Source organism: Dromaius novaehollandiae, chromosome 5 (assembly GCF_036370855.1).
Source record: "Dromaius novaehollandiae isolate bDroNov1 chromosome 5, bDroNov1.hap1, whole genome shotgun sequence".
Lineage (NCBI taxonomy): Eukaryota > Metazoa > Chordata > Aves > Casuariiformes > Dromaiidae > Dromaius > Dromaius novaehollandiae.
In genome coordinates this window covers 61,075,755-61,089,473 of record NC_088102.1, presented here as the reverse complement: position 1 = coordinate 61,089,473, position 13,719 = coordinate 61,075,755, and the positions used below count along the sequence as shown (strand labels likewise).

Below are 13,719 nucleotides of genomic sequence, written 5' to 3'. Positions count from 1 at the left end.
AAAGACAGTAAAAAACCCAGTATCCTACACTACAGAAAACCCTGCTTAGGCTAGCAGTTCTGTTGCTCTTCTGCTTAAGACTGTTTTTAAGCTGCTTGATCTAAAGAGAAACTTACTTCACCATAATAACCTCCTTTCACATATTAAGTCATCCAAACCATTTACTCATGAAAATATTTGGTAAACTGCTATTGTTGACCTCCTATATCAGCTAATTACTTCTGTAACATTGGGATTGTATGATTTTTTTCCTGTGAGACAGTTTTCATGAGCAAAACATTGTCCAGACAAACATATCTACCATACTTTATTTTCTTACGAAGTACTGTAAACATCACATATCACTTGAGATCTTTCTTATGAAAGCCACATTTAAATATACACAAAAGACCTTAAATATAACTGTTGAGAAACTGTTCAAGGTTTTTTTTGCCTGCCAAATATCTGAAGTAGAGTAACAATAGATCGTAACAAATAAAGTAAATTATGATATAGTGAGGGTATCTAAAAAAGTTATTAATTGCTGAATATATATAAATACCAGCATCTTTGTACCCTTCTTTGGGTATTTGAATGACAGTGGGTTGATCCTTTGATTTTTTACTCATAAACAGACTTCTGTTTGTAAACAGACTTCTTTTAAACAGTGTGCAACTACTCAATGGAAATAAATAAATCTACATGAGTAAGAGCTACAGTAGCAACATTTTATTTTAACCATTAATTTAGCAGACATCCTCCAGCTGGATAAAAAACTTTTCTATTACATATTGATCTGAATTCTATACAAATAGTTACACACTGCATCTCACTTAATAGGATATTCCTAATTCTTTATTATTTAAGATAAAAAAAATGAGCTGTACAATGGATTTTTCATTTATTTCAAGTAAATGAGATACCATGTTCCTTTGCAAGAGCTTTTATAGCTAAAAAAAAATCTAATTATTAAAACACCAATTTTTCATATGTTAAGACAGAGAAAACATTCATCCATCTGGCCAATATTTACGATCACCCATTTTTAAAAGCATTGCTAATTTCTGTGTGCTTCATTTTAAATGTCTAATAAGAAACGTATATTCCTCCTCTTAAACTTCTGCTTCTACACATTTTACTGTGGCCTCAGGCTTGGTTTTAGACTCTTCTACCTTTTTCCCATTACTCTTTGTTTCCTTCTCAGGTGTTCTGTCATTTGTCTTAGCCTCTTTGAGAGCAGTAGTTTCAACCATTTCTTTTTGTTGATTCTTGTTTGAAAATGGGAAGGTTTTCTTATACCTTTAAATAGAAAAAAGGATATTATAGCAGAAGCATTGACATAGTTTGGTATAATCACTGAACAAAAAATACAAAATAGCTAGAATTAGTTTCCTCTGTCATATGCAAGCAAAAGTTCCACAGAGAATAGTGGCATGATAGAACAGCATAGAAGCAATGTGCTTTTTAAAGAAATAGTTTTGATTTTGGTACGTAACGATAAAGCCTGGTCTAGGATGTTAGAAATGCAAACAACTTTTTTATATGATTTAATGATCCATTATGTTGAAGATCTGTGTGCATCACTCAAATGAGCTCAACAATTATTTTTTCTGAACATGATCATAGTCCAACAATAAAAATTTTTACCATGAGTCTGACACAGAAAGAAACAATACAACTTCCTAAACAGACATAGATAAACAGATGCACACTTCAACACTACCATTTTGACAGACTTACAAGTGTCCCATAGTAGGTATGCTTGATTAAACAAAGATGGGCAAAATTTCTCTTCAGTTTCTTTTTTTAAAGCAGGGAATAGCTACAGCAAGAAGTTTATCTGTAGAACAACAGGGCTTAAGATTTTGTTCTTTGTTTCTATATGGTTATAGCATTATCATTAAATCTCCGCTCTTTAGCTGTATATGTAAATATTCACTAGTTGTAGTGTGCTACTTAATTCAGTCCAAGAGAAAAAAGAAAACCTTACTTTTTGATATAGCAGACTGCTAGAACAACTGAAATAATGAAGAAGATCACTGCTAGTACAAGGAGTGCCGTGGGGATACCTAAAGATAAAAATAAATGAGGTAAGTACAGAGATTTTACATAGACTTCATTCTGCCTTTCTGAAGGCTCATGAATATAAATCCAGACTCTGCTAATAATAGCCTAGTGTAAGAGGCTACACACGTACACTCACAGTAGAATAAAGGTATGATGAATTGCAGGAACACAGGATGCTTTTCCTCACATTTAGTATACTTCCCAGTTGCTGTAAATTAGAATTACTTATTCACACCTCACATCTGGAAAAGAACAAATCACTTCTCCCCTTAGAACCTTCTTGGTTGCTTTTTATTTTTTAGAGCCAGCTGAGCTTTCCATTACTCTGCGCACATGGTGTTAGCTTTCTCAGAAGTGTATTTCCCTCAGTTCAAATGAACCATTATGAACTTCCATCATTCCATATTAAAATGTGAACAGAATGTATAAAATCATATTTAAACCTTATTTCTACTTTCCAATTACTAAAAAAGTTATCTGTATTATAAACTTTGCCTTTACAGAATGATATATCCTTATTCTGCCTGCAGATTCAGCTGTACAAAAATGGATGGCTAGAGTAGCAAACATACCCATTGAACAGTTTGACTGCTATGGTCTATGCGACTAACTAGCTTTCCTAGTTAAATAAGTAACATATATGGCCTTTACCTCCAAAGACAACACCATCATTCTTAAAGGCAGCATGGGAAGTGTGGTTAGGAAATTCGAGCAGTGGGTATTCCTCTGGAATTTTTGCAGTAGTTCCCTCTGTTGGTAATATAGTTTCGGTTATGCATATTACACGAAATTTCACATTTTTCGGGGGTTGTTCTGACACAGTTGTATTAGGCACTGCTGTGATGGTCTCAGTCAAGTCTGAGCTAGAATATGTAGGTAAATCCGTTGGTTCACTCGATGAAGGTGGTATGGGTGTAGCTGGATCTGGTTTACACGAATTAATGTGAACATCTGCAGAAGGGAAAGGAAATACGTAAGAATTGTGCTGGATGTTAGTTTTGCACTTACTTAAGGTAGAGCTCACCTGTTTATATAAATTGTTTCCCGGTCATCCCCTTATGAAAATTACTCTTTGTTTAGTCACGACAGCCTCACCCAGATGAGGGCATGCCTATTTCAAACATGTGGCTAAGACCATGGTTATGAACACTCTTAATGTTACTCGCATAGTTAAAGACCTTTCTGGGCAACTATGACCCTCATTTTACAATTGCATACCAATGACAAGATTCCTTCTGAAAAGTACTTATAATCTATATAACAAAAGATAACATGACCTTCTGCAGAGCAGGAGGCTTACCTGCAGATCCAAGCCTCAAAGTATTTCAGTTATATTATGTGTTTTAAAATAAATATGATTATTTATATGCTTAAAATATATGCGTGCACTGCTGACAGTTGGAACACTACATTGATTTCCTGGAAACAAAGGTAGCCATAAAACTTTCAAGTAAACCAGACACCAGAGAGACATGAAGACGTGACACAATTCTAATGGGTGCTAAAAAGAAACTAATTTCAGGCATGCTCAGGAATGCAGTTATTTAAATGGTGCGAATATTGTCTCTATAAAAATGAGTTTGCAAGTGGAGCTTTACATGTAAATGGAAAATCTGAGTTCTGAACCAGGCTCCTGTGAAAATGTGAAAATTCGTGTTTTCTAGTGGAGTTCTATATTCTGAAAAGCTATAAACGTTTCACTAAAGTAACAAGCAGATTACAACATAAATACCGGGAAACGACGTATGTACTGTTCTCCAGATGAATCCCTGTGGGGAGTGTGATGACGCAGTTTCATTCACAGAATAAAAAGCTAAATGACAGAGGCTTTTTACTTTTTCCACTATAGTTTTCAAGTGATTTTTTGCATTACAACCACAAATAAAAATGACAGGAGAATGATCTTATGCCAGCTACTTTGGGTAAGAAATGCCTAGAACAGGCAACAGTTTGGTTATTAAGATAAGAAAATGCAGAATCATCACAGTGTTAAACATACATTACTTACTCTAAGTTCTAACCATTCAGCAAGCTTAACTTTCTCCGTATATGGAAACGGCATAATTTTTTTGAATTAAAGCAAAACAAAACAAGTAATTTACCAACCTACCCAAAATTTCTGATGCAGAATGATGCATAATATATTTCATGCATTGAAATACCATATTGTAAAGGAGCAGAGGTAGTAGTACAAATAGAAACAGCTCCTTTTAAAGTATGCCGACTGGGGACTAATTCCTCTGTGCATCCATTAAAAAAAAAAAAAAAAGAAAAAAGAAAAAAAAAAAAAAGCTATGAACTGTAGAGAAAAAATAAGTTAGCCCAATCATGTCATTTTTAACTTGACAGTTTAAGTGGTAAGTGCATTTCTAATGGTGCTTTTTCTCTCCAGTGCTTTCTTATTAGCAGTCAGATGCTTCAAAATCTGACTACTACTTATATTATCTACTCTGTTTCATCAAAATGGCTCAGGATCATCAACAAAGTCTTTCTGGCCAAGTAGTGGCCTTAACAGCTTTATCCTCAAGCTTTTCATGAGCTCAGAGGTACATGGTCACCTGATCTGAGGTGACAGGGCTATAGGACGCTAGCAGGAACACAATACTTCTGGTAAGTACTTATCTTCAGTTAATACTACAGAAGTCATTAAAAACAATACTGATCTCTTAGGCTGAGAAGATGCAACTTCCATCGAGCCCCGTGTTCCACTACTGTATCTTCCAATGTCATCCATGGGGATGGACAGTCAAGAAGTAGGAGGAGGAGGGCAGATCCTTTCAAAAACAGGGTGATGCAGATTCAAGTCTTGCAGAGGAAACTATATGATTTGGGAATCTAGTTGATTTTATGGATGTTCACTTGTGCTAGCTTATATTTTAATATAGCTTAATGCATTAAGTTACTTTTTTTTTTTCCTCAAAAAGATTCAACCTCTTCTCAAGGACCCCACTCTTGGTCTTTATGCAAAAACATATGCATGCACACAGACCCACCCTAGTTATGAATTTGAGAGCGCTGCTGTTTTTTAAATCAACGTGCCCAGATAATCAAAATATATTAGTAGTATTGTACTGACACAGGAGACTGGTAGAAGCATCTCTTCTTCAAGAACTGTAATGGAAGCACCACATTATTAATTTGCATTAACCAAATGGACCTATACACATTTTCTGTCTGTATTTCTTGGAAACTTTTTTCCCCAACAGGTGTAAATACTATGAGACGACACCTAAGATCAAGGAGGAAAGAGCCAATAAATGATAAGAAGTCACTCGTTATGTTTTTTTCATGCATATTTGAAAAAAAATCAAAGTAAAACATGAAAAATGTAGTTGTCACGCTTGCATACCTGAGGAATTGAAGCAGTAAACCTTGAATGTTTTAAAGTGTTCAGCATTCCATGGTACTAGTCCAACGTTGCCCTTACCACATTTCTTGTTGGATGTTATCCGAGGAATGACAACCAATCCATCTTTCACCCATCCATAGCTACAATAAAAAGGATCAATCCTTTTAATACTGTACTTGTTCACAACTTCACACTGTGTGAAGGAGTACATTAAAGCTAATCAGATACTAATTGATGTCTCATACCTGCACGTTTCAAAGCCGTGTTTCAAAGCCTTTTCAACCTGGTCTTTACTTGCCAATTGCAGATTCAGTAGACTGCATGCGTTACTTGCATCTGAGAAATTCACTTTCTCCTCAAGATAAATTCCTATGCCTGCGATCCTGCAAGGTGAAAGCATGGAACCTGTAATTCAGACATAAATATCCAAGGTTAGTACTTGAACATTAACATTTATTTATTCCTTATGTAGGATTTAAGATCACGTTCAACTGAATGGCACATCATTTAAACTTCCTAGCTTAAGGACAGTAGAAAACTAACTTATAGCAAGAAGGTGATCTTTTAAAAGAAAACACTTTTTCTCAACACAATAGTCCAGAATTTCAAAGGGTTTGACTATTATTAGATTAAGAAAATGCATGTACAGTTGGCATTTGAGTTATTGCCTGCAGTCAACTTATTACTAAAGATGCTGTTATTTGTCATACACGTTTATGCAAAATGGGAAGAGCAATTAGGCAGTTCTCCCCTCCTCCCCTCCCCAATAAAAATTACAGTTGCACTGAAGCACTGGTTCTTTCAGTATACCAGTCTCACCAACACGAATTCTACCAAAGGTGTCATACATAATTTTTCATAGAATGAATAAAAATACAAGAAAATATGCCCAGAAAGATTTTGTTATAGCTCCTTATTCCTCCTACGTTTATCTTTTGTTCTAGTTTGGCATCAGGTTTTTTTCACCAGCCACTATCAGGTGTGATAGAAATTAAGTTACTTTGTTCAATTTACTGAGAGCACCTGGCAGGCAGCAGAGGGGTAGGAGAAAAGGAAATGCGTAAGGTGAACTTTTGACACTTTTCCCAATTCCTCTTCAGTAGGAGTTCCATCCAGGTTCTTCAGAGTGTGCTACCTACATCTACCCCAGGAGAGGGAATGCATAGCTTAGGTCTGATTATACATGGTCTACTTTCTTAGCCTGTGTTAAGCACATAGAACAGAATTCAGGATCTGACACAGCGAACGGGAAAGAATAGGAAAGAATATTACTCATTTTTATCAATATTTCACCAGAAGCATATACTGGAAAGAGATTTTCTTTTTTTTTTTTTTTTTTTTTTTTTTTTTTTTTTTGAGTTACATACAGTAATTGCCACACTAAAAGAACATGGAGTAACCTGTATGAAGAAATCATCTTAAGAGAACTAAAAGAACTACATATAAGCAGGAAGAAAATTCCCATAGTGATGCAAAATAAAATCAAGAAAAAGGCCAAAATGCAACTGGATCCGCATACTTTTCATGTTTATATAGCTCTGCAAGCATTTCAGATAACCAATACCCACAGTTGTTGCTTGCTGAATATCCTTTTCTGTCTGTGTGCCCATCATGTACGTACACTAACGAATACTTCATAACATCTGGGTGTCAGACTATAGGCAATCCGCAAATTCTTGAGAGAAAATGAAGCAATGCCTGCAGATCTACCCCATGACTCCTCAGCAGTAGAGGTTAAATTGAATTTTATGAATAAAAAGATAGAACTGGTGACCAAGCCACTCCCATCATGAGAAGGTATAGAGAGGAAGAAGATGACTAAGCCTGAGTGGAGGGACAAAAGTAAGGCAGGTTTTCCAGTCCTGCTGCCACAGGTATGGTGGGGTTGGAAACTCTTCCGGTAAAGGACACACCTTAGCTGTCCTGGACCCTCTGTCAGCGACATTATCAAGCCAAATATCTCCAGTGCCCACGGTGTTTTACTGGTTTTGAATTTAGGATTCAATGTCCTAAGCTGAACATCTGGCAGGGCAAGCATTGAATTGGGTGGATTTATCTCAGCAGCTATGGAGGCTGTGGGCTCCCACTAGCACTTCCTGGCACGGAATAGAGCCAGCGAACAACTGAGCAGTCCCCACAGCCAAACCACAGCCACATCTAAGTCTGACTAGGACATAAAACCAGCCAGACACATTGCATGAAGAACCAGAGCTGCATTGCTGCTCAGTGAATATATGTGTGTAGGTATCAAGGACTTCAAATCTATCCAAGCAGTCCCAGTGTGAAGGTGATTGAGCTTTACTGTCAAGTACCTTCTTCCAGCCAGCCTGCCTTCATGAATGCCCCCTTGTATGTCTTTATTTTGGCCACAGTACTTCTGCATTGGACAGATGGTCCAGCATTTACCTTTCTTGATTCCCTTTTGCCAACAGGCTGCTCTCCCTGCCTTCTTCAGAATTGTTTCTGGTTTCCTGAATAACTCTCAGCTGTTAAGGCAGATTCCACTATTCCTCCTTCTTGTTCTCAAGCCATTTCTCCTGTAGGATTTGTGCCTAAATCCTTTCTTCCCTTCCTACTTCTTATGCTTAGACTTCACTCTTACTGCTTACTTCATTAATTATTTTCCTGTCTTTCCTACTATAATTTTTTTTTAATCTAATGTTGAGAATGAAAGTTTCTTAATGACCATCTTTATAAATTTCAAGTAACGCTGAGCAGCTAATTGAATGGAATTTCTTGAAACTTTGGAAAGTTGTCTAGATACTTGTAAACTGTTACGACCTTAAGTGATTCAATTACAAGAGGAATATTTTTACATAAGAGTTGTAAAATAGATATCTAGCAAAATGAATATAAAAATTCAGTACCAGAAAACTAAGTCTTGAGTGGTAAAAAAAGCAATTGTAGGACATGGGCCAAAGTTTTATCTTGGAATTCCCTAAGCATTTTAAAAAATGAAGCAGTAAGAAGAAGAAGAATGTTTTGGAGAAGTTCTTCTTTGGAAAAGTGGCTTCAATCTAAATTTCAGATAGTTTTACAATGTGAGAAAGAAAGCCAGAAAGAGAACAGTAGCTTCTTCAAGTCTTTTCATCACTTCTTAAACCACCTCTGAATTTTGTACTAAATAAGGCTGAATTTGTACAGGAGAGAAACTAATTCTTTAAAAGCACATTAGCCTTTTGGGTCCACAAGCTGTGCATACCTGTCCTTTATGCTTTGCTCTATTTAGTTAATCTAACAACAAAGAAACATGATCCTCGATACTTGGGTCTTGTATGACAAATCTGTTTTACTGAGTAATTTGGGAAAACCTAGAGAAGAGTCTTGCAACTAGACTCAAAATTGTCACAGGACAGGAAGAAAACTGTTCAATTTTTGCAAGGTGTTTTATCTTTACTGTGTATTGGTTCTCTTCTTGAGAACCTTTATTTATATTGGTTCTCTTCTTGAGAACCTTAGCTTTTCTGGGAAGCTGTTGCTGCTACCTCCTTGCCTTGCCCCAGGTTCTCACTCTGATTTGCTAGAGATAGTTTCCTTTGGCTGCTGATGTCAGGGAGCAAGCAAGAGTGGGGCTGTCCCACAAGGGAAGACAAGACAGGAACCGAGGGTGACCACAGCGCAGGCAGGACAATGTCGTCACTGACCAAGGTGCAGTCCCACAGCATCTGAGCAGGGCCAGGTTGGTGACAGTGACAACTTTCACCAGCAGCCCCTGACAGAGCAAGGTAGTGAGTTCCAGAGCAAGTCCAGAGTTCATCCAGAAACTCCATTTGGGAGCAGCAGGAGACAACACTACCTATAACACATGCTTAAGGTCCATCCTGGAGATGAGGCTACCTACAGTGTAAATCCATGCAGGAAGCCCAGGCAGTAAGCCAGGACAGCACGAGTCTGGGCTGGGCACAGGCACACCACAGCACAACTTAGGCCAGCACTGCTCACACAGCTCAGGCCAGCACTGCACATCAGGCCTGAGCTTAACTGGAGCTCCTGGACCACTGACCAGAGGCAACCAACATGGTTGCCCAGGTAAGGCAGGTACCCAGTTAACGGGAGTCCTGACAGCTGATAGCTGAAAGGGATCATCTAAAGCTCAAACTCTCAGTTTTCTCAGTAAGAATTATTCAATGGCTGGGATCTCTAGAGGAGACCACTATTGTTAGGTACTCCAGTCCTGTGGAGTTTTAGTAGGACTTGAGTTGAGCATCTAATTCCCTCAGTCTGAATCTCCTTTAGAAGCCTCTCAATAGATAAGAAAACCTTTTTTTTTTTTTTTTTTTTTTTAACATAGATAGAAAAAGCATTTACTCCTTGAAAATTACAGTGAAATATCTGAAAATAAAGAGATTATCCCTGATGTGCATTGGGTATCTGCAGATATCCTAGTAGCTACTGGGATAGTAGGCTACTAGATTGTTTCAGGTTGATTGTGGTATTCAAGTTGAATGAGAAGACATCCAAGTTTCACTAAACACATAAAAGAAAAGTTGAAAACTGTCTTTAGAACCTTCGAAATCACAAAAAATACGGGCATATAATCATGCTTGGGGGAGGACGGTTATCTAAGAACTGTATGATGAAATTGGTATTGACAGTTCCCTATGTTAATTTTTCAGACAGTTTAAATAAAACAGAAACTTTTGCACTGTATTAACCAGAGACAGGCACGATTGCCCTGAAGATGAACTGAAAAATTCTTGTTCTAAATTTCCTTCAATGTTGTAAATCAAGACAGTGTCATGATATTGCCAAATCAGAGCAGAACAGTTTGCATTAAAGATAGCATTTTATCTCAGACGCACGTTAACTGGCTTCATGCATATCCCGCTGAGAACTGTACAGAAGTGCTGTGGTATCTTAATATAAAATAAAATCACATTTCAACAGATCTGAACTTAATCCTAAAAGCATTACCAAAAATTAAAAACAAGCAGTTCTGTAGCATTTGGGAAACACTTAAAATTATCAAACGATTAAACTACACAAACAGTGAAAGATTTTCCCTATTTAGTAGAGTACTTTTCATTGCACTGACTTCTGAAATCCCTGTGGTTTCATATGCCAGCAAACACATTAACACACACTCCCCACCCTTCCCCCATTTTGTTTGCAAATGTAGTTAATTTTTAAAAGTACTTTACTGTTAAACTAGGAGACTTTAAAAAGTGGAACTTTACATACCTGTTATAAAGTAATTTTGAGCCATGAATGTCATAACCCACACCAAAAAAACTGCTGAAGTAACTCCAAAATAAGTTGTCATTTTCACCGACTTGGATAATTGAGAAATCCAGAGTCTCCTGTACTAAGGAGAATTAAAGTATGGGATATTGTCAGACCACCTTTGAGATTGCCTTTGTGATGACTTCTTGAAAGCAACTTCAGCTGTCACTGCACTGCTTCACAGAAAGAACGCCAGAGCAAGTATGTTGACTATCCCACTCAAAGGTGAGGTCACTAACTGGAAATCCCTAATCTCCCTCTACATTTTCTTTCATGTAGGACACTCTGGAAAATTTAACTACTGCTGACTCATAAAACACAGCTGAGGAAGGGAGATAAGACTGTCAGACTGCTAATTCAGTAAACACTTTGAAAAAAGTTTTTCTTTTGCTATTTTTTCCTGTTTTACTGATTAACAGCTCATTACTCATGTTGTCTATTCAGCTGGTAAATAGAAAGGATTCTCTATTGTATCACAGCATGCCAGGCAGTTATACAGAGAACCAAAATCAGAATTTTTCTTTTGGGGTGGGGAGAAGGGTTATGTACTTTTACCTTCCTTTGCTTTAGAGTTCCGATGCAAAAATATGTACCATAATGCAGAGGTAGTTCGATACTTCATTTTGAACAGATTTGGAAATACGCTACCATAAAAGGAATTCCCTGCACAACCGTAGGGACAGTGGTGGGAGCTAGTTGTTTTGCTGCTCCCTTTTGTGAAGTTCCAACAAACAATGATTCCAACAGACTGATTTAAACCATGGATGATCTTGGCAGCTATAACTTAGAAGACACCTTTGGAAATTCTTAGCACAGAAACCTTATTTTGCAGAGATTCCAACAAAGAGAGCAGGAATGAACTTTGAGATCAGCTAGTTCCCTTTACCGTCAGTAGGATTAGCTGTATTTATGTTATTCCTGGCAGATGCTTGTCTAACCTAAGACTTCCAGTGACAAATTCTTAACATTTCGTTAAGTGATCTATTCTAGTGCTTCACTGTTACTCACCATTAAAAAGTTTTCCCTAGTCTAAACTGAATTAGCCTTACTGCAGTGTAAACCTATTGCTTCTTTTCCTACTGGAAATGGATATGGCAAACAGTTTATTCCATTCTTCTTTGTAGCAGACATTTATTTGAAAACTTACTCCTCTGCTCTCACTTTTATTTCAGCTAAGAAACCCCAGCTTGTTCACTCTTTTCCTCTAGCCAAAGCCTTGCCGAAGCCGAGTATTGATTAATGGATTACTTTACCTGCTTATACAGTTCAGAATGGTATCAGCCTCTTTTGCAGCAGAATAATATTGTTGACTCGTGTTCAGCTTGTGATTCAGTAAACTTTTAGGCGTCCTAGATCCCCATGCTGTTTCAAGGTCCTGTAAACACAAGTGTAACAGTAGCTGCCTCTTTAAGGTGCATTTTACATTGTAGAATGTTCACACTTCAGATAGTATTAATTTTTACCTGGCACAGGCCCCATGTCTTACAGCAATATATAACATAAATATGGGTATACTATAACAGGGATAGACATCCACTGGGCCAGTGGAGGATGCTGCTGCAGTTAATGAAATTATAGTGTCTCCATTACAAATAAAGAAATGAAAATTGGGTTGTATTTGGGCCATGGTTTGGATCTGAATGTTGGTAAAGCTGCTTGAGATCTTAAGACAAGTTTCTTACTCGAATTTCTATTCAGTCCTCTCTTGCGTTGTATTTACCTGCCTTCACAAAGCAATGGCAATCTGAAATACAGTAATCAGACTTACTCTCACTGAAGCAAGTTCTAAATGGATTTACTTGCATTCACAAGGTAGGACCAGAGACTAATAGCTGTTCTGCAGCTCTCAAGGACCAGTAGTCTGTGGTTTTACAACACAGAGAACTTTAAATAGACCCCTACTATCTCCAGCTTGGCTTTCTGTCAAATATGTCCTACTATTGTGAATACCAATTTCAAAAGTTTGGTTTCTGCGGGAAGAGATTTTAAAGTTGCATGCTGAATGTTCTCCCAAGCTTTAACACTTTGTGCCTCTTGTCCTCACCGTTCCTTTAGTCAAACTTTGTCCAGGTTACTGACATTTGGAAGAATAGCTAGAAAAATGACGTAACACCTTTGCAACACTGAATAAAAATAGGGGCTCCTTCACATGGTTTTGTAACAACAAATTACAAATTAGAAGAGGGAGAAAACAACTTTAGAATGGGGAAATAAGACTCAAATAACTTTTTTTTTTGTCAGTTTCTTCCTTTTTACCTTTTAGCTGTTCCAAAACCATGTGGAAGATCACCTACTTGGACTATAACCTGGTCATGGATCTTCATCTTAACTTGCTTGGTATAAAGATCATATTGAGTATGTGTATACATTAACATTTGATCTAAATATTTACTGTAACATAAGGGAAATTCCCAGCATTTCATGCCAACATGTTTAGAAAGGCCCATGTTTTAAAATACTGCCAAGGACTGCTAAGCATGCAAAGGTTTTGATCTGGGGAAAAGTAATAGACTTAACTGCACCCTATAACCATTTCCTAAGGAACCCTGAAGCCTGAACAACAGAAGCTGAAACAAGTTAAAAATTAAAAAAAAAGATTATGTGAAAAATACAAAAATCAGCATCTCTTTTCCTGGTAACAGTCATTCCTTCCAAGGTTGTTGCTGCTCCAAAGTTTTTCTCCTTGACAGAGACCATCAGAGACTGAGCAGTGACAGTTTGGTTCTTTGTGGAAAGTGAGTGTTGTGTCTCCCCGCTGATGGCAGCAGTTCAGCTCTGCACATGGCCCAGGCTTCCCGGGCCTCCCAAGCCAACAAGAATGCAAAGCAAATAAAGAATCCTAACCTTACGCTCAGTCTCCTTTGCTTAGGAAAATCTCCCTTGTGGCCTTCAGTCTTCAGCCTTCTCCGTGACAGGCAGCCTCTCTCTTAAACAGGTTAAACTCTCTCCAGGATACGCCAGTTTCCTCTCTCATCTTTTTTTAGGTATGACTGGGATGACACTCCTTACAAATGCTTTCCCCATTGCAACAGGAGCTTGCTTGCCTCTTTGACAGCATTTTGCTGAAGAACTGAAAGACTAAGAACAAGATCTTTGGTACG

At 37.5% G+C, this 13,719-nt stretch overlaps 1 protein-coding gene across 2 annotated transcripts; it reads right to left on the bottom strand.

Annotated features, from left to right (window-relative positions):
• Positions 1-294: 294 nt before the first annotated feature.
• On the bottom strand, positions 295-13,650 carry LYVE1 (lymphatic vessel endothelial hyaluronan receptor 1). 2 transcript variants are annotated; one of them, XM_026104541.2, is made up of 8 exons: positions 13,463-13,650; positions 11,872-11,993; positions 10,577-10,700; positions 5,641-5,800; positions 5,396-5,535; positions 2,698-2,997; positions 1,970-2,048; positions 295-1,278 (listed from the first exon to the last, which is right to left on the bottom strand). In XM_026104541.2, exons 3-8 carry the CDS (start codon positions 10,656-10,658, stop codon positions 1,092-1,094), a joined length of 948 nt encoding a protein of 315 aa, XP_025960326.1. In that variant the 5' UTR covers positions 10,659-10,700; positions 11,872-11,993; positions 13,463-13,650; the 3' UTR covers positions 295-1,091. The 2 variants fall into 2 exon arrangements, with proteins under 2 accessions (XP_025960326.1, XP_025960327.1); XM_026104542.2 differs by having other exon boundaries at positions 10,577-10,695; positions 13,463-13,649.
• Positions 13,651-13,719: the final 69 nt, after the last annotated feature.